The sequence below is a fragment of the Oryzias latipes genome, chromosome 18 (genome assembly GCF_002234675.1).
Source record: "Oryzias latipes chromosome 18, ASM223467v1".
Lineage (NCBI taxonomy): Eukaryota > Metazoa > Chordata > Actinopteri > Beloniformes > Adrianichthyidae > Oryzias > Oryzias latipes.
The window spans coordinates 28,551,501-28,571,501 of record NC_019876.2 but is presented as its reverse complement, the minus strand read 5'-3'; the positions used below and the strand labels follow the sequence as shown (position 1 = coordinate 28,571,501).

The following is a 20,001-nucleotide window of genomic DNA, read 5'->3' as shown; positions in this document are numbered from 1 at the left end:
ATTGCACCATTTGCTGAAGGACATTCTGCACTCATTGAACCATGAAGCTCCACCCTGCATCTCTAAAAGAAGTAAACAGATTGGAGCATTTGAATCAGCGGTGCCTCACCAGCAGAGCCTCTGAAGGGATGTAGAAGATCTGTGCCATGTCGTTTTTATCGTATGGCTGCCTCAGCGCTGCCCTCTGGCCTGGACGCCTCAATGGTTGTTCCCAGATCAGCTAAACACAGTCTGTGCGTCTTCTCTGAAGTCTCCACAACTGAGGCGGCGGCCTCAGACACTGATGCGTGATACTTCTGAAATCTCAGCAGAATCTTTGAGAAATCCTCCAGGGTGAAACTGACAGAGGAATCATTGACATCTCTGTAGCGGTCAGGGATGAAAGACCCCTTATCTGAATTGGGGAAGGGAACCACGCCCAGCAGTAGCTTAACCTCAGCGACCCGATGCATGATTCCGGCACAGAGGCCGTCTTTGTCCTCATCGTTGGCTCTGCAGTATTGATAAAAAAGTGCCAAAGCCTCCTGGCACGCTTGTCTTGCTTTGGACACCGCCTCATGGGAGTCGCCGAGCCATCTGTGGGTGACGGTGATGGAGAAGGCGGCCTTGATAAAGGTGGGCAGCTCCTGCTGGCTGGTGACCAGTTGGTCCTCTGCTTTGGTGAGAAGGCCGATGGCAAACGCCTCTCGTGCCTGCTGCAGGAAGGACTTCCTCTGAGAGTCTGGGCAATCCAGGGAGAAACTGTAGGACAACAAGCACGTCCCCTGAGCGGTCTGGAGAGGAAAGACCACCACACCACATTACCAAATGATGATCAGCCAAAATCACATGCTTTACTTTTTTTACTCTTCACTTTCTCAGAGATTGTTACACTAAAATTAGCCCCCTGTCTTCGTTCTGGGTTTCACCCCCATGCAGTATCATGACATATTCATGTGATTTCATCAATTTCAAATCTGGGGGGTCCTGTGGTAGTGTATTCCATGAATTTGAGTGGGGGGTCACTGATGTGGACATTTCCCTAAATTATCGTTTTCCCACTTCAGCGCAGAGACAGGTCTGTACATTCTATCATTCTTTTTGTCATGGTGTAAGTGTGTGTGTGGTGGGGGTTGTCGGCATTGTGCGGGTTTTAAACAAAGTATTTGCTTTTCTTGTACTTTTGTAATTAAGTTTGATTATGTTTCTTTGTAAAGCACTTTGAGTGAGTAGCTTGCGTTGTAAGAGTGCCCTACAAAATAATGTTTTATTTGGTTTGATTTCAGTGATTGGTTAAAGACCCAACATACTGCAGAATTACCAACATACGGGATGTGAGTTAATATTCTACAAAAACATGGAGAAATACCAGTGCAACCTGAGTCATTATTCTCAGATGGTTTTATTGAGACAATACTTGATCCTCAGTTTTCTTTCAGAAAGGCAGAGTAAAATAATACTAGTTATGATCTTAAAAAAACATTCTAAAGAAAGAGGTAAGACTGTTTGATTGAAGGTAACTGGACTCAGTTCTCCTTGGCGTAAAAACTGAGATAGTTTCTCGGCTCTGCCTCCACGTCCATCACAGCACCAGCACAAAACTCTGGGGGCTCCAGCAGATTGGGATTGGTAATTCCAATGACATTATCGTAAAAACAGAAACAAAACAATTATGGGATGCATGCACACATGATACATTCTGCTTTCTCAGAGGTTATCACCAAAACTTACTCTGTTGCCACCCATCCAAACTCCTTCGTTTGGTAGGATGACCTCACAGGAAAGCACCCCAATTTAGTCACTATACTTACAAAATTTCCTGGAGGACGACACACAACAAAGATTCACACTAGGGTTAATATGAATGTCTTCACATCTGCATTCATTTTTAGTTTAATGGAAACAGACTCTAGAGCTGCTTCAGTGAATGGCCCAACACCAAGCTTTACTTACTGATTCCCAAGATGACTTGGTTGCACAAATACTATTGATCTATTTAGGACTCCTGCACGTACTCAGGAGAACTGATACAACAGCATGATATTAATAACATATTTCTACGGCTTTTTTGACGTGAGGCCAGCAAACTGCATCCACTGCTGCCAGCATAATCATTCTTTAGAAACATGGAAATTAGAACTGACAATGCAATGTATCCTAAACACACCTTCACAGCCCTTTAAACATACATTTCACAGATGCTAAGAAAACTGAATCATTTTACATCTCCTTCACATTTCCACCCTTTATTTTTTACAACATAAGTTGCCATGACTGAAAAATGAGCAAATTTGAAAACACGAGCAAACTGGTTGTTGACGGTGAGCAATGGCTTCAGCATTCTTCTCTTCTCAGTTGCATCAGGATTTGCGATGTCACCCACCTTGGACCACGTCTGAGAATATTGACTTTTCATGTTAGTTCTGATCCACGTGTGCCTCCTCACCTGATTTGTCAGGTAACTTTCCATACCAGTTGTTCACCAGGAGTCCTTGTTCCGGAACAGAAGAGCTGCCCAACACAGTCCGGCTTACCAGAAACGCATCTTGGGGAATCTTCAGAGGTTGGAAGTCTGCCTTTAGTGGGCTCTTCTTGCATGTTCGTTTGGCATCATCGATCTCATACATGGCAGCCTGATGGAGGAGTTGTGGAACAAAAGTAATCAGTGTTTTGATCATTGGACTTTGTAGTCACACATCAGTGTTTGATTCAAGCTCTTTGGTTAAATCCCACTCCGATCATCCTCTGATCTGTTTTCAGAGCATTCCCAGTGAACTTTTAGTTATGACTATTACTGTGATAGGCCCACTGATTATGACTGTTTGTCCTCCATTATGAGAAAAATGCCACAAAGACATCACCTCAAGAATTTTATCCAATTGCAGAAACTGTCTTCACGAAAAAGTCCAGCTTTACGCATGTGGACAAAATTGTTAGTAACCTTCGGTTAATGGTCACATAAATAACTTGAATCGGATAAAGGTACTGTTGGAAATAATCTGTCGCTTTGAGATTACTTTCCTTGTTGCATGTTCAATAAAGTCGAGAAGGAGAAAACCACGGGATTCGACCGGATTAAGTTTAACAAATTTATTCCCTAACAATATTTCTAAAAACAGAGTAAAACAAAATAAAACAGATCATCTGGGTTCCCAAAGTTTCAGAGCTTACACAGCGCCAAATTACAAACGTCTTAAGGTGTCAGCCTGTTGGGAACAAAGAAAGTTTCTCCGTCCAGCTGTTTTTACATCTCGGTTTCAGCCTCCTCCTTCGTAACACAGCATGGCGTCCAGACTCTTCCTCTGGACGCTCGGATTGGCTGGCAGGGAGCCTGCCTACTTCTGTCAGTCCATGTTAGGAGTCAGCATCCGTTTCCCGCGTCTGAAGTCACCTCCCAGACTGACATGGTCCCGCAACCAAATGGCTCATCAGGTGGTCCCCCACATGTGGCCGGATTTACCTAGCATATAGTAGACAATACACCTTTGTTCCCCACACGGGAGCCGATGCCTGTGGCGATTCCCAGGGATGGAAGCAGTCTCAGAGATGATTGATTTATGATCCAAGTCAGACCTACAACCAAATGGCCTCCGAAGATCAAAGACCGTTTTCTCCTGAAGGGGATGAGTTCGAAACTCCAGCATCACAACCTCTTTACATATGCAATGTTCAGGAACCACACACAGTAAACCTGAAGGAAACCTTCAATGAAATAAAGATAAGATAAAAGCCTAGGAGAAATGAGGACCACAAAAAATAAATTCCTTCAGTACTTATAAAAGAAATTCTATAAAACCCCCGTGTTCACAAGTTTCTACGGCCGTTTTTAAGTTTGATGTACAAAACGCATCAAACCAGGTTGACTTTTGATCAATCAGGGACTTGGAGTTGGTAGCAACGTATGGATGGCGTCCCTTTTTAAGTCACGGAAGTGTCATCCATTTGATAATTGGCCATGAAAGAGAAATGAATAATTAATAATTTTGTGCCTGGATGGAAATCTATGACACTAAGTCTTTCATTAAGCAGAATAAAGCTGGCCTGGAGCAAGATTCAGAAGATTTGCACCGCTTCAACATTTTTCATCAAATCTTTTCCTACCATAGGTGAAAGACGTGCTAGTAAACAGCAGAAAAAGAAGAAGAAGAAGAAACCCCTCCTTGCTTGTCCAGTGTGAACACCATGGACCATACTGGAATGTTCACCACTTGCCAGCCGTGAACAGAGCTGAACAGGTTGTTCTAAACCAGCAGGAGTTGAAGTCAGTTGGAGGGCAATTGAAATAAACTGCTGAGGGAGGTTTTTGGAATCAGAGCTTGCAGTACTGATCTCCTGTAGACAGAAAAAGGTGTTTGTGAGTAGCTCACCTCTGTGTAGTGCAGCAGGACATCTGCGGTGAACGTCTGGTTCTGAAAGCTGCCAATGTCAAAGAGCCGCACTCGCTGCCCCACAGCATCGTACAGGTATTTGCCGAATATCCCGACTTTCTCATTCTGTGTGGTCTAGAAAATAATAAAATGTAAGTTTGACCTCACCTTTGGTTAGTCATTGATAGGATCTGGTTTATGCAGAAGAAGGCATTCACTCACCACAGTGAGCCCCCCGGTCAAAAGAGGAGGGCTAGCTGCGGAAAATCACAAACAAATATGGTTTAACAACGAGAAGGAGACCACATTTTGAAGAAGTTAAACAGCTAAACGCTAATAATGCACACATTCTTTAAGGTTGCAGCCAAAAGTAACATTTTATGATGTCCATTCTGGCTTGACTTACTGCAGGGAAGGGGTTTCTCTGCCAGACAGAAGACCACAAAGCACGCCAACACCACTGCCAGCTTCATGTTTTAGGGTTCTACCTCCCGGCCACCAGCAGAAGCTTATAAAGTAAAGTGACAGTGCAAAGTTCAGGTGTCCTCTCAGCCCCTCCTCTGACTGAAGGGTCAACATTATACAGGCACAAACAGATGTGTCATCCAGCTGTGAGGATCCATTTTTTAATCAGCAAACAGGATCTAAGTTCAGATGCAGATACAATTTTCCTAAAAGAAACCCACCTTTATGATCAGTCTATACATGAACAACGTTTCTTGGAGTCTTCCAGGACGAAGATTCTGACTACAGAAGGAACTTTTTCTCTGTTGTATCAAGGTGTGGAGTGAAACCCAGAGGGAACAGAAACAAAAAGCTTCAGCTCAGGTTTTTTCAAAAGTAAAGAATACAATCCATCCATCCATCCATCCATCCATCCATCCATCCATCCGTCCGTCCGTCCGTCCGTCCGTCCGTCCGTCCGTCCATCCATCCATCCATCGTTCCTTCCATTTTCTAAAGTCGTTAAATTTTTGGGGGGACAGAGTTGCTGGGGCCTATCCCAGCTACTTTTGGGTAAACTGTCAAGTTTGTAACCTTGACAGTTCAAGGGTTAAAAATCTTGGATCACTAAGAAACACGGGGTTTAAGGTTTTGTGGAAGCATTCAAAACCACAAACCTTAAGACCAGTTTGAGCTTTAGGGATTTATTTCTGTAATAGTCTCCAAGTTTCACGGATTACAGCTCAAATTTGCAATAGCAACAGAATTTCCTCGGTTATTATAGGTGAAAAACTGTCCTATGGGTTTACCTTGGCCAGTTTGTACTGATAAAATATTTGGTGGTAATTTGTATTTATGTGAAAGAACAATACACTGTAGTTTTTCTAAGCAATTTAATGTAAATTTCATGGAGCACAAGTTAGACTAAACAACTGAGAAGGCAGTTTACAAGTATTTAACAGTTTTTGTGGTGGTACGTGAAATTTGACAAACTGAGACATGAATTTTTATTATCAATTGAAAACTGAGAGCTAAAGTTGAGCATCGAGGAACTCCTTTAGACAATTTCAGAGGAACAGACTAATGGGAGCAGAACACTGTGCAAACTCACAGGTAAGATCTAAACAAATAAAAATACAAATAAAATTGAATTGAATTAAATACAAAAAGGTCAGCAGCAGAGAGGCAACAAGCCATGAATATTCACACTGCCAATCTCCCGTTCCACCAAATCCCAAAGGTTCTCTATTGGGTTCCGTTTGAGTCCAGAGAACTCATTGTCATGTTCAAGAAACCAGTCTGAAATTATTCCAGCCTTATCATGCTGGAAGTTGGAGTTGGAACCAACTGGTACTAAGGGACCCAAAGTGTGACAAGAAAACATATACCAGTGATGCACAAATGTAACTTACAAGGTGTAATTAAGAATTGTGTGAACTAAAATTGATCATCCTAAAATTCTATAATATGGGGTGCCGTCTGTAAAGTGAGACAGTCAGATATTAACAGCAATAGTTTGGGTTATCTTGTGTTATGTGATCTTATGTCACAGCAGCTACCCTTTGTCCTTTTCAAAAAATTCCCCCTTTTCAAAAGAAGTAGTTCTGTGACAGAAGCCACTAGACCTGTTATTTACACAAAGGTCTTTGCACTGAAGATTTGTTGACAGGCCTTGAGTTTTTCTTTTCCTTTGGACATATTTACTTGGCTGAGCAGCTCCTCTTCTAACCAGAAACCATGAAGAGAGACCACATTAAAATATAAGATTTTTTATAGGTTCATTCATGATTTTATATTCTTTGTTAACCTAAAACAGACCTCCGACCGTCAGGACCAAATCTGCTGAAAATTACAAAAAGAAAACCAGTGTCATTGTTATTTGATTTGTTTAATTATTTCCTCAGTTAAATTGATTAGTTTTAAGTAGAATAAATGGTAACGCTTTCTTTTACAGTACAGTACTTACAGTGTACTTAAGTGGTATTTACATGGTACTTATAGTGTAACTACTGGGTACTTTCAGGGTACTTACATGGTACTTTTTATGGAATTTACTGGGTACTTACAGTGTGTTTACATGGTACTTTCTATGGTACTTTACTGGGTACTTACATGGTACTTTTTGTGTCTACTCTGTACTTACATGGTACTTACTGTGTATTTATATGGTACTATTTGGTTTATACCTATGTGGTACATACTGGGTATTTATAATATTCTTACTGGGTATTTACATGTTGTGCAAAGGTGTCTTTTATGGTACTTACCACATGTAAGAAGAAGGTAAGTACAAATAAAGTACCTTTAGGTCTGCACTCGCTGCACGTTTCATGGTATTTACCATGAATTTACCACAGAAACTACCCCTTAAGTACACTGAAACTGTAACTGTAAAAGAAAGTCAGCCCTATTTCCACTCAACTACATGGTACTTTCATTACTAAATACCGGGTATGTTCACTTGAATATTACTTGGTACTTACCCCTTAAGTACAATGAAACTGTACTGTAAAAGAAAGTCAGCCCTATTTCCACTCTATTACATGGTACTTTCAGTAGTAAATGCTGGGTATGTACATGTATTACCTTCCTGTGCAGTGTATATACACACTTGGTCTTCTGACCTCACCACATAAGACAATGCTAACCTGTTGGTAAGGGTAAAGTAACTACATTGTAACAAAAATATACTGGCCTGATTACTTCTTGTAACATGAGGCAAGTTTAAAGAGAAACAAGAGCAGTGAAAACAACAATCTTTAATATGATACGTGTCTGCAGCATACAAAGTCTCATCACAATGAAATAGGTTTTAAGTACATAACAGTTCAAAGGAGAAATCTAAAAAACACATTATTGGCCTGAGGGTCGTGCTTTTTGTCCATCAAAATTCTTTCAGCAGAGTTTGGTAACGGTGCAGGACTTCTTCAGGGTTTGTAACTGCAAGAAAATTCACAATATGAGCTCAAGTGAACATAAAAAGCATAACGACTTTGATGAAATACAAAATAAATTTTACTTATTTAATCATTTCTGTAATGAGTTTGATAAATCTCCATGAATTTTTTTATCGCTTTGACTGTAATGCTTGAAATTAATCAAGTACTATCCTCATTTAAAAACATGATAATAAATTATTCAAAACTTAACTTTTTTTAAATATTGTTCTAAAAATGAACTTGTTTTAATATATATTATATGATGTCAGGAAAATATGTAAAACAACATGGCTAAATATTTACTTTTAACACTAAAAACACCCCGAGTGTGTGTTTTTGTTAAGTAGGTCGGTGCAAGTAAAGTTGCAAATTCCCAGCGCACTTGAATGCAGCACAACTACCCCCAAAGTGAACGTGCAGATTAATCTGGAGAGCCTCGAGGCGCGCGCAACAGTTTGAATTTCTCTTCATCTGGCAGGTAAGCCAGTGTTTTTGTTTTTTTTAAAATATTGGATAAATTACATGTAAATATTTAAACTGATCAAACTTTATAAAGAAGCTAACCTCGTGATTTCAAGCCACTATCTCTCTGTGTTTGAAACGTGACGTAAGAGCATGTCTACCTTACTGCAATAATTTCAGTTATTTCATGTATACATTTTCAAAGTTTGTAATGAAAATCTACAAACATTGTTGTTACTTACCAGGAGAGAGGCACCTGTAAAACAAGCACGTAGCCTACATGATAAAGTCTGTTGTTCTGTGCTCGTTTGACTGAGCGCACGTCTTTCTGGGAAAATCAAAGAAAGGCGTTTATTTAAAATAATGATGACGTACTTCCGTCTTTTTACCGCTTTAGATCAGCTGTGGTGAAGAAGACATCGCAGACGAATCCGTGAAGCCACAGGGGAGTAAGCTAAAGTAAGTTAAATCCTCCAAGTGGACATATTATTTACATTAATGAAGAGTTTAACTGCCTTTTCCCCATTTTCTTTTCTTTCGCCGTTTTTATTTTATTTATTTGTTTATTTTCAAATATGATAGAGACAACAATACCACCCAACAGTGAATGTAACTGTTTGAAAATTAAAACATATTTTTGAGTTACTGTGTTGAATTTGAAATTGCCTATTTATTTCTTTTTTCCTTTTCTTTTACACTGCAATGTTTTTCATGCTAATGCAAATTGTAGGTGCGAATAATATTTATAAAGAAGAAATACACAGCAATTGCCAATTAAAACATTGCTTTTGTCATTCTTTGTCTAAACAAATTAGATTTTTTTATGGCAATTTTGATTTTTTTTTCTTTGATTTTTTTTTGTTGTTCTTGTTTATGTAACTAAAATATAAAGTTGTGAATAATTTATTGTCATGTTCATAAATGAGGATAATTGATTAATTTCAAGCATTACAGTCAAAGCGATAGATAGACAACTTTATTCATCCATTTGGGAGGTTCCCGCATGGAAATTGACAATTGCGATAAAGAATTCACAGAAATTTATCAAACTCATTACAGAAATGATTAAATAAGTAAAATTTATTTTGTATTTCATCAAAGTCGTTATGCTTTTTATTTTCACTTGAGCTCATATTGTGAATTTTCTTGCAGTTACAAACCCTGAAGAAGTCCTGCACCGTTACCAAACTCTGCTGAAAGAATTTTGATGGACAAAAAGCACGACCCTCAGGCCAATAATGTGTTTTTTGGAATGCTCCTTTGTACTGTTATGTACTTAAAACCTATTTCATTGTGATGAGACTTTGTATGCTGCAGACACGTATCATATTAAAGATTGTTGTTTTCACTGCTCTTGTTTCTCTTTAAACTTGCCTCATGTTACAAGAAGTAGTCAGGCCAGAATATTTTTTCACAATGTAGTTACTTTACCCTTACCAACAGGTTAGCATTGTCTTATGTGGTGAGGTCAGAAGACCAAGTGTGTTCATGTACACTGTACGGGATGGTAATACGTGTACATACCCAGCATTTACTACTGAGAGTACCATGTAATAGAGTGGAAATAGGGCTGACTTTCTTTTACAGTACAGTTTCATTGTACTTAAGGGGTAAGTACCAAGTAATATTCAAGTGAACATACCCGGTATTTAGTAATGAAAGTACCATGTAGTTGAGTGGAAATAGGGCTGACTTTCTTTTACAGTTACAGTTTCAGTGTACTTAAGGGGTAGTTTCTGTGGTAAATTCATGGTAAATACCATGAAACGTGCAGCGAGTGCAGACCTAAAGGTACTTTATTTGTACTTACCTTCTTCTTACATGTGGTAAGTACCATAAAAGACACCTTTGCACAACATGTAAATACCCAGTAAGAATATTATAAATACCCAGTATGTACCACATAGGTATGAACCAAATAGTACCATATAAATACACAGTAAGTACCATGTAAGTACAGAGTAGACACAAAAAGTACCATGTAAGTACCCAGTAAAGTACCATAGAAAGTACCATGTAAACACACTGTAAGTACCCAGTAAATTCCATAAAAAGTACCATGTAAGTACCCTGAAAGTACCCAGTAGTTACACTATAAGTACCATGTAAATACCACTTATGTACACTGTAAGTACTGTACTGTAAAAGAAAGCGTTACCTATGTGTTTTGGAAATTAAATATTTAGATCTGGCCTAAATATTTATTTTCCAAAGTAAACATTTAGACTTCGTAACTAATTATGTAGTTGTTAAATAAGCATTAATTCATTCATTCATCTTAATTCGTTTTGTCCCTTTTGAGGTCACAGGGCTGCAGGTCACTTTCGGGTGAAGGCAGGGACATCCTGGACAGGTCGCCAGTCTGTCACAGGGTCACACATATCACACACCCATTCAAACCAGGGGCCTTCTTTCTGTAAGGCACGAGCGCTAACCACTGGCCACCGTGCAGCCTAAATCAATAAGCATTGAAGTCCAAATCAAATATTTGGATAAGAGTTAAATATTTAGCTTTTAAACCTGGATTTACAGTAAACCTGAAGTCCTGCAGGTCACCCACACACTTCACCTTCTACCCAATATTATCGTGAGGACAAACTCACAAACACGATAAACAAACATTTCAACCTGCTCAATAGAGCGACCTCCAGCGTGTTTCTCTGTAATCTTTGTGGATACGATATTGTGACGAGCACATAAACAAAAGGATCGTGTCTATGACATGTACACATTTGTACTTCTATTGCAGCTCATCTTATCGTTTTCATGAGCAGATGGTTAGAGCCCAGCCTGTTTGGAGTTCTAAGAATGTACAGACAGACAGACAGACAGACAGACAGACAGACAGACAGACAGACAGACAGACAGACAGACAGACAGACAGACAGACAGACAGACAGACAGACAGACAGACAGACAGACAGACAGACAGACAGACAGACAGACAGACAGACAGATAGATAGATAGATAGAGGGGCTTGTTTCATGATAGAATGTGGTTTTCTGGATGATCCAATTTCACAGCAGCAGCAGTTAACCTGACCTTTGCCCTTTGGAAAAAAAAGTCCCCATTTTCAAAAGAAGTACTTCTGTGACAGAAGTCACAAGACCTTTTATTTACATACGAGAGCAGAGGTCTTTGCTGAACATTCGTTGACAGGCCCTGAGTTTTTCTTTTTTTTCTTTGGAGACGTTTACTTGACTGAGCAGCTCCTCTTCTAACCAGGAACCATAAAGAGAGACCACATTAAAATAAAAGATGTTTTTATAGGTTCATTCATGGTTTTCTATTCTTTGTTTACCTAAATTAGACCTTGTTTAGTTATTTTGATTAGTTTTAAGTAGTTTAAACATATTTTTGGTTTAGTTTTCCTTGTATTTTCTTTATGGTCATGCATGAGTGTGTGCATGTTTTTCTGCATTAATGGATTTTTGTAAAAGCTGTTGGGCTAAACTGCAAAAAAAAAAAAAAATCTTCTATTTGATTTTTTTCTTTTTCTTTAATTATTGTGAGCCAAATGTGTTTTTTAAAACTGTGTAGAGAAACTCACCACGTTGGTCAGCACATAAAGAGAAGTGTTCTGACAGGATATCACCGCCATCTTGGCTGCCAGTGCAGCTGAAAGAAGACGATGTCGCTCGTCTCCAAGTATTCGCTGCTATAAACGACAGAAAGGACCAAAAATCAGCATCTGTCTTGATGCCAAACCCAGGAAGATCCACTCAACAACAGACTCACAAAATGGATGTCTGGGTTGGTCCTGAAAGAATGGAAGTCTTCATCGTTCATTGACACTAAAATGTTGGCCAGGATACCGAGGGACGTCCCAATGCCCTGAAAGAAGTGGTACTGGTTACAGGGCTTGTGTGGAGTAATATTTATGCCACCACGTTGCAAACAAAATGTTCTAAGGTGCAAATGAGAATATTGAATATTTGCATTCAAATTTTTTTTTGCTTTCACATTTTTTTTGCTATTTCTTTTTTTTGCTTTCAAAAATGCGTTGTGTCTCATCTCACTTTTTTCCTATCTTTGATTTTGCTCACCTAGGTTTCAATTTGGCGGGAATATAGCTGCTCTCAAACAGCCTGCTGATTGGTACAGATCAGGGGTGGCGAACACGCGGCTCTCGGCCAATAAGCACGCGGCTCTTTGCGTCTCATCATATTTTCTATATACTGTGACTCATTTCATAGTTTTTCTTCTTAAACCACACTCAAAACCATCAGCGGGTATTAAAAATACATAATTATAATAAAAGTAATTTGGCAGTGTCAGTGACGTGCGGTGAGGTTAATGGCTGGTGAGGCACTGACGTCATCAGTCAGATTTACAAACATATGAACCATACTGAGTAACTTATTCACCATTTAATTGACAACAGTTAACGTGTTTTGTTTAAAATATCATTTCAAGGTGTTATTTTTTTCATATACAAACTGCAGCATAGAAAAAAGCACAAACGTTATTATCATCTTACCTTTACTTGTAAATAAAGTCCATATGCCGCTCCTTCCTAAGAAAATGACTTGCCGCTTGCTATCACTTATTCTATTGTTCTTTAGCGTCATAATCTCAGGGCTCACCGGCGCCCCCTAACATGAGGCACGAGAATGTCTGGCCTCACCCAGCGGCTTTTTTGCCAGCGTTTAGCACTCAGCACAAGAAACACATCCCTCACATACAGTTATTTATAAAAACAAACACTGTACATCATATACATCTGCTAAATTATGCAAACTCAGCTCATATAGTACAAGTGATTGAACCGACACACAGAGAGACAGCAGTACCGTCTGACTGCATAGGTATTGCGCAATCCAAGGTGAGGCTCAGCGGGCTGGTGCCTCATCGCACATCACTTCTTAGTATCTGAACGGCAAATGCGGAAATTCAGCGATTTTGAAAAGAAAAAACACCCAAAAATGGTACATTTAAATGGAAGATGACTGCAAAGCACAAATTACTGATTAAATATAATAATTGAATTTATTTTTTCTCTTTTCTTTCCCATAATGACACAGCCTCACCTGCCTCTCCTGACTGCACGTCACTGGGCAGTGTGTGTTTGATGCTGCTCCTGACACATAGGTGACCGCCAATCATTTGCCCAATGCCGGAAAAATAAAACTAAACATTTAATGTGCGTGCAGACTGTTACCCTCATCGTCAAAATGGAGAAATTCAGAGTAGAAAGATGAACACAGGACGTTTCTGGAAGAATGGGAAGATTCTTACTTTTTCACTGAACGGAATGGTGTCACTGTGTTTATTATTATGAGTTTTTGGAAGCAGTAAAATTGTTCATGGCAGAAAAGAACAAAACGTATCCCGGGGAAAATGATGAACTCTTCCTGATCTGACACAAATTGTCTCCTTTATGAACAACTTGAAGCTTTTCAAAGTGCACATTCAAAATGGCCATCATCCCACTGTCCTTCTTTGTGGAGCTCACAGCAGAAGGCTGCAATCCAAATGAATAAAGCAGAATGTGACGCTGTTTACGCAACTTGACGGAAATTTTACTTTGCGGTTTGAAGACCTGCAGCAGAAACGACCGCAGATCACTTTTCTCATAGATCCTTTAATGCAGAGACTGACTGGCTGAGATCCCCGCTTGTCACTGATGAGGCAGCGAGGGAACCGGAGATGATTGAGCTGAAATCTCTCTGAAAGAAGGCCCTGTTACGTTTTGGAGAACGGAAAAACAGCCGTGTGTAAAAGAGCTGCTCCCACGCTGCTGTCGATGTTCTCCTCAATATATGTCTGCCAGTCCCTGTTTATTACCTTGAAACACGTGAAACCAAGGCATCGGCCCACAAAGGAGACGGGTCGGGTGGAGCCACAAACTGGAGACGCCTCAGAGGATCTTCCTGTGGAACAGGAACGGACGAACAGGCCCCTCACATCAACTTCTCAAAGCAGTGATGATGCAGTTTTTTAGCCAAAACTCTGCGTCGTTTTCTAGGACCTAGTTTGTGCAGAGCGGCAAAAGTTCACGACCAAAAAGAGCCAGGTGTAGCAGGTGATGCATGTGTCGGTGAAAGATACCCAACAAGAGAGAGGAGAAAACCCAGTCACCTGAAGGATTTTGTAACTGGCATATCTGAGGTTCATAGTTACATAGATTACTGGTACAGAGCAGTATGTGGTATCCCACAAACATTCAAAGAAGCTGCAGAGTCAGATAACGCAAAACACCGGATTAAAGCCATGGATGAAGGAATCCAGTCATTGAGAGAGAACAACACCTTTACTCTCACTAGTCTGCCAAAGGGCACGAAAACAGTGGGGGGTAAATGGGTCTATTCTGTGAAAAGTGACAGTGATGGTAATGACAAGTACTAAGCCAGATTTGAAGCTAAGGGCTACAGCCAGGAAAAGGAAGTAGATTACGGTGACATTTTTTCACCTTGACAAGCATAAGAGTTTTGTTACAAAAAGCAGCTCAAGAGAACTTGTTACTTCATCAAATGGACGTAACAACAGCTGACCTACACACTCCCATTGATTATGAGATCTACACTGACCAGCCAGAAGGCTATGAAGAGGGGAAAGATTTGGTTTGTGAGCTAGAAACATACCTGTACGGCCTGAAACCGTCTGGTCGGAACTGGAATAGAGTTTTACATGACTGCCTGGCTGAAAGAGATTTTACACAAAACCAACCAGACCACTGTGTTCACACCAAAGAGACAGCCAATGATAAAACAATACTAATCATCTGGTTTAATGATGTGATAATTGCAGCAAGCAACGAAAAAGCCATGAGGACATGGGACAAGGTGGAGGACTTTGGCCCCATTCATGGGGCTTTCTTCTTTTCCTCTGATTTGTCTTTATGTAGAGTCTGGCTGTGCAGGTCCGGTTCTGCAACAATGCAATCTTTCATTTAGTGTCTGATCCTCGTCAGGTCGTCTCAGAGACAAATCAAAGGCAGTACAGGTGGAGAATGAACTGAGACTGCGTCACATCTCAGTTTGAATTGTGAAATGAAAAGAAGAGGCTTGGAATCTATAAGTTGGTAATCTTCCTCCAAAGTCCTTTTCAGACTTTGAATATTGTCATTCGTTGTGGTGTTTATGTTTATGATTTCTTTTTTTTTGAATAGTATGTTATTCCAGAAAAATTAGGATAATGCAAAAGCACAGAGACCAGATATTACAACATTGAGACATCGTCCCCAAAAGTCCAAGTGGTGAACTGGCCTACCTACTATGTAGATCAGGGGCGGAGCTAGAACATTTTATATGAGGAGAAGGAAAAGGGGCAGAAGACTTTGGAAGGGTGGCAAAACACCAGAGTGGAAGGCCATTACAAAGAAAAGGATGAAAAATATGTAGTTCTAACTATTCGTTAATTCTGTTGCTATTGTTATTTTTGCATTGCTTAAGAAGCTTGTATTGACGATTTCTTAATTTTTGTCAATAATGAGACTGACATTGACTGAAAAATTGAGGGGCAAGTATGTGGGCAAAGCTTTTTGCTAGGGGGGCAGTCCTCCCCCCTATGCCCCCTGTGGATCCGCCGCTGATATAGAGGTTTTCCTCAGAAACAGCTGGTGAAACAGAACCAACACAAACCAGAAAATCCAAACAAGTTTCTGCTTCAACTAGTTTGACTTTCAAAATAATTGTCCTGAAAATTCCTGCAATTTCTTAAAATTTATGGCAATGTCATGTTCATTACAGTGTTTGGTGAAAGACCCAACATACTGCAGGATTAGCAACACATGTGATGTGTATTAATATTCTACAACTATACCAGTGCAACCTGAGTCAATCTTCTCAGATGGTTTTATTGAGACAATACTTGATCCTCCGTTTTCTTTCAGAAAGGCAGAGTAAAAAAATACTAGTGATGATCTTTAAAAGCATTCCAAAGATTTAGGAGAGACTGTTCGATCGAAGGTGATTGGACTCGGTTTTCATTGGCATAAAAGCTGAGATAGTCTCTCGGCTCTTCCTCCACGTCGATCGCAGCACCAGCACAAAACTCTGGGGGCTCCAGCAGATTGGGATTGGTAATTCCAATGACATTATCGTAAAAACTAATAAAAAGACAAGAAAAAACCAATCATGGATGCATGCACACATGATACATTATACTTTCTCAGAGGTTATCACTAAAACTTACTCTGCTAACACCCATCCAAACTCCTTTGTTTTGTAGGTTAAACTCACAGGAATGCACCCCAATTCAGTCACAGTAGTTAGAAAATCTCCTGGAGGACGACACACAACAAAGATTCACACTAGGGTTAATATGAATGTCTTCCCATCTGCATTCATTTTTAGTTGAATGTAAACTGACTCTAGAGCTGCTTCAGTGAATGGCCCAACCCCAAGCTTTACTTACTGATTCCCAAGATGACTAAGTGGATGAACAAAACATTATTCAGGTCTATTTAGGACTCCTGCACTTGCTCTGATGAAATAACTCTAATAACACATTTCTACAGAGTTTTAAGGTTTAACAAACTGCATCCACAGCTCCAAGCATAATTATCCTTTAGAAACATGGAAATAAGAACTGACTCTGCAGTGTATCCAAAACACACCTTCACAGCCCTTTAAACATACAGTTCAGAGATGCTAAGAAAACAAAATCATTTAACATCTCCTTCACATTTTTACCCTTTATTCTTCACAACACAAGTTTCCGTGACTGAAAAATGTACTAACCATGTCCCCCACCTTGGACCACGTCTGAGAATATTGACTTTTCACGTTAGTTCTGATCCACGTGTGCCTCCTCACCTGTTTTGTCAGGTAACTTTCCAGACCAGTTGTTCATCAGGAGTCCTTGTCCCGGAACAGAAGAGCTGCCCACCACAGTCTGGCTTATCCGAAACGCATTTTGGGGAATCTTCAGAGGTTGGAAGTCTGCCTTCAGCGGGCTCTTCTTGCATGTTCGTTTGGCATCATTGATCTCATACATGGCAGCCTGATGGAGGAGTTGTGGAACAAAAGTTATCAGTGTTTTGATCATTGGACTTTGAAGTCACACATCAGTGTTTGATTCAAGCTCTTTGTTTAAATCCCACTCCGATCATCTTCTGATCTGTTTTCAGAGCATTCCCAGTGAACTTTTAGTTATGATTATTTCTGTGATAGGCCCACTGATAATGACTGTTTGTCCTCCATTATGAAAAAAATGCCACAAAAACATGTTAAATACACCAAAAACACAATTTTCATTGGAGTGGGACTATAAAGCTATTTTGTTTGTTTCAAGCACTTTTAATGTATTGTTTCCATAATTATAGTTATGTAATGATTAATATCCATTTGGGCTTAACTCCACCTCCTGAAAGACACCAGAAAACAAGCACAGGACCTCTTCCTGAGACAAACATGGCTGATTTTAGCATAAAAGATTTTTACCTAATAACTAGGAGTGAATGATTTACTTGTTGTCCTACTTTATTAGATGGTCTGATACTAACCAGCATGGCTGCCAAAGAACAAATCTAAGGATGGTGCTCCTGTTATGACTCACACTCTAAATTGACTCCATGCAAACCAATTCTAGCAGCATGAGAGGTTTCAAATATGGTCTCATCCAGGAGAAATTTAGAAAAACCTGACCTAAAGAATTTTATCCAATTTCATAAAGTGTCTTCACGAAAAAGTCCAGCCCTTTGGTACCCTTCGGTTGATGAAAGCAAAACTCACAATGGCCACAGAAAGAACTCGAATCTGACAAAAGTAATAATAAATAAAAATTCTATAACACCCACCCCCCCCCCCCCCCCCCCCGTGTTCACAAGTTTCTAGTTTCAAGTTTTTAAGTTTGATGTACAAAACGCATCAAACAAGGTTGACTTTTGATCAATCAGGGACTTGGAGTTGGTAGCAACGTATGGACACGTATTTTTGTCGTATTATTTTTTATTTATTTGTTACATTAAGTGTGTGTGGGGAGGGAGAGGGGAAGAATGTGTGTGTGGGGGGGTGGGGGTGGAAGAGAGTAAAAGGAAGAAAGGTGAAAAGGTGGGGGATACAAGTAATGATTTGAATAAGTTATTATTTTAAGCTGTAACAATTATACAAGATCTGCTGGAAAGACAAATATTACATCAAAGGTGAAATTCTGACACTAAGATGAGTGGAAAATATCTGTCCATCAATACACTGTAGGTTAGGAGGGATGAAGCAGACAGGGAGCAGTGTGGCAGTGTGCACGTGCACGTGGGGGTGGAGATACATGCATGCTGCCGAAGTGAACAGTGTGTTCATAAGGGGCCCAGATCCTACCCAGCCAGACCAGCCAGACCAGGAGAGGGGAAAAAAAAAACAAAAATTAGAAAATAATAATAATAATATATATAGGTTGCAACCTTCCATCCATGGACACCATCTACAAACAGCGCTGCAGGAGGAGAGTGACTAAGATCATCAGAGACAGACACCCCCCTGCTCATGGACTGATCCAATGTGCGGACTCAGGCCACAACCTTTTTTGAATTTGAATTTGAAATGGTTTATTTCAAGCAATCAAATAGAAATAATACACAAAAGCAATATAATCATCAGTTATACATTCATACAGTAACTAATCAAACTTAGGATAAATAGACATAATTAATAAATATTGCTTGAAAGGGAGTGGAAGGAAGCGAACTTATATAATCCCACCCCGTTATACTATAACCATTTTATTACATGATTTATCAATATCCGGTTCCTAGGTTTTATCAGACAGAATTAACAATCATAAGGTATCAATAAAGCACATGCCAAAGATGAATTACTTAAGTATTACGTCAAAAATAACTATTTTAGAAATCAACATGGCAAATGCAGCATCTGAAATATATGCAGATTATGTTACTTTTAAAAGTCATTCATGTGTTTTAAAACATAATACTATATCAGTAAAATAGACACAACACTGTTTCAGGAATTTTCATAGCAAAATTTCATCAAGTATCAAAAGTTAAAAACATGTGCAAAGTTATGCTACATTAGGAAAGATTTTTGAATCAATTTATCAATTTTAGGAGCAAGTGAAGTAATATCATCAAAAGTCAATCAATTTAACAATTTTCAAAAGTGATTAATCATTTGTTTTACTCTTTTTATATATTTTTTTTGTATTTTTATTTTATTTTTTTATATAATAAAGTAATGCTGTAGGGGAAAAATAAAAAGGGTCCATAAACTGTCGAATTGTCCAAGGTTGGCATTTCTTCTTTTACTGATAACAGTCGATTTTCTTGGTTTAAACAGTTAATAGTTTTCTTCCATGTTATGTCTGCAGACATTAGATTCAGGTCCATATCCTTCTTCAGCTGCTATCAGCTGCGGTGAAAGTTGAGGTCAAGTTGTCTGCAGGTCAGAACTCTGCTGTTATTCAGGTTACGTCAGACATACAGAGAAAGTGTTGAATCCAGGTGTCATATTTCTTGAAATTATTTGTCTCTTTGATTTATTACTCCATGTTGTTTCAGACAACCGTAATCAAGCACTTCTCAAAGTCATTCATGGTGTTCACAACCAGAACCTTGGCCCGGTCCAGTGGACCGAGTGGTTTGACGTAAATCCTGCAGCCTTAAACCCAAGTGTTCTCAATCTGCTTACGCTTCCTGAGAAGCCGTGCATGTTTGGAGATTTCAGCATTCCTTCTGGTCAGATGGTCGTTCAGATAAACAGCAGATCCTCTGAGATTTTTGCGTTGATTCATCAGAGCTAGCTTGTGTTTGTGATTCACAAACCTGATGAGGATCGCTGGTTTATCCGTCTCCTTTCTCCTGGGGAGCAGGTGGCAGGTCTCGATGGTATTGAGATCCAGGGAAATCCCTTTA

General features: G+C 39.5%; 2 protein-coding genes across 5 annotated transcripts in view; both read right to left on the bottom strand.

The window, feature by feature from the left end:
* Positions 1-1,362: 1,362 nt before the first annotated feature.
* LOC101174464 (ependymin-2-like) overlaps positions 1,363-20,001 on the bottom strand; it is a 24,828-nt gene continuing 6,189 nt past the window's right edge. The window contains exons 4-6 of one of the 4 annotated variants that reach the window (XM_023948856.1): positions 16,952-17,138; positions 16,329-16,416; positions 1,363-1,635 (exon numbers count right to left, since the gene is read on the bottom strand). In XM_023948856.1, the coding sequence (XP_023804624.1) occupies positions 1,506-1,635; positions 16,329-16,416; positions 16,952-17,138 (405 nt within the window). In that variant the 3' untranslated portion in view covers positions 1,363-1,505. Of the gene's footprint in view, positions 1,636-15,969; positions 16,243-16,328; positions 16,417-16,951; positions 17,139-20,001 lie in introns of those variants that run through there. The other 3 variants (XM_023948854.1, XM_023948853.1, XM_023948855.1) reach the window with 3 other exon arrangements.
* On the bottom strand, positions 1,370-4,852 carry LOC101174703 (ependymin-2). Its single transcript, XM_023948859.1, has 5 exons — positions 4,753-4,852; positions 4,569-4,603; positions 4,347-4,481; positions 2,426-2,612; positions 1,370-1,798 (listed from the first exon to the last, which is right to left on the bottom strand). Exons 1-5 carry the CDS (start codon positions 4,817-4,819, stop codon positions 1,707-1,709), a joined length of 516 nt encoding a protein of 171 aa, XP_023804627.1. The 5' UTR covers positions 4,820-4,852; the 3' UTR covers positions 1,370-1,706.

What these genes read in the sequence shown, in the direction of transcription:
- LOC101174703 (XM_023948859.1), bottom strand. Translation starts at nt 4,819, where the DNA reads ATGAAGCTGGCAGTGGTGTTGGCGTGCTTTGTGGTCTTCTGTCTGGCA. An exon ending in TGACCGGGGGGCTCACTGTG is followed by an intron (nt 4,482 to 4,568) that starts GTGAGTGAATGC and finishes ATTATTTTCTAG; the next exon opens with ACCACACAGAATGAGAAAGT. An exon ending in AAAGTTACCTGACAAATCAG is followed by an intron (nt 1,799 to 2,425) that starts GTGAGGAGGCAC and finishes GTCGTCCTCCAG; the next exon opens with GAAATTTTGTAAGTATAGTG.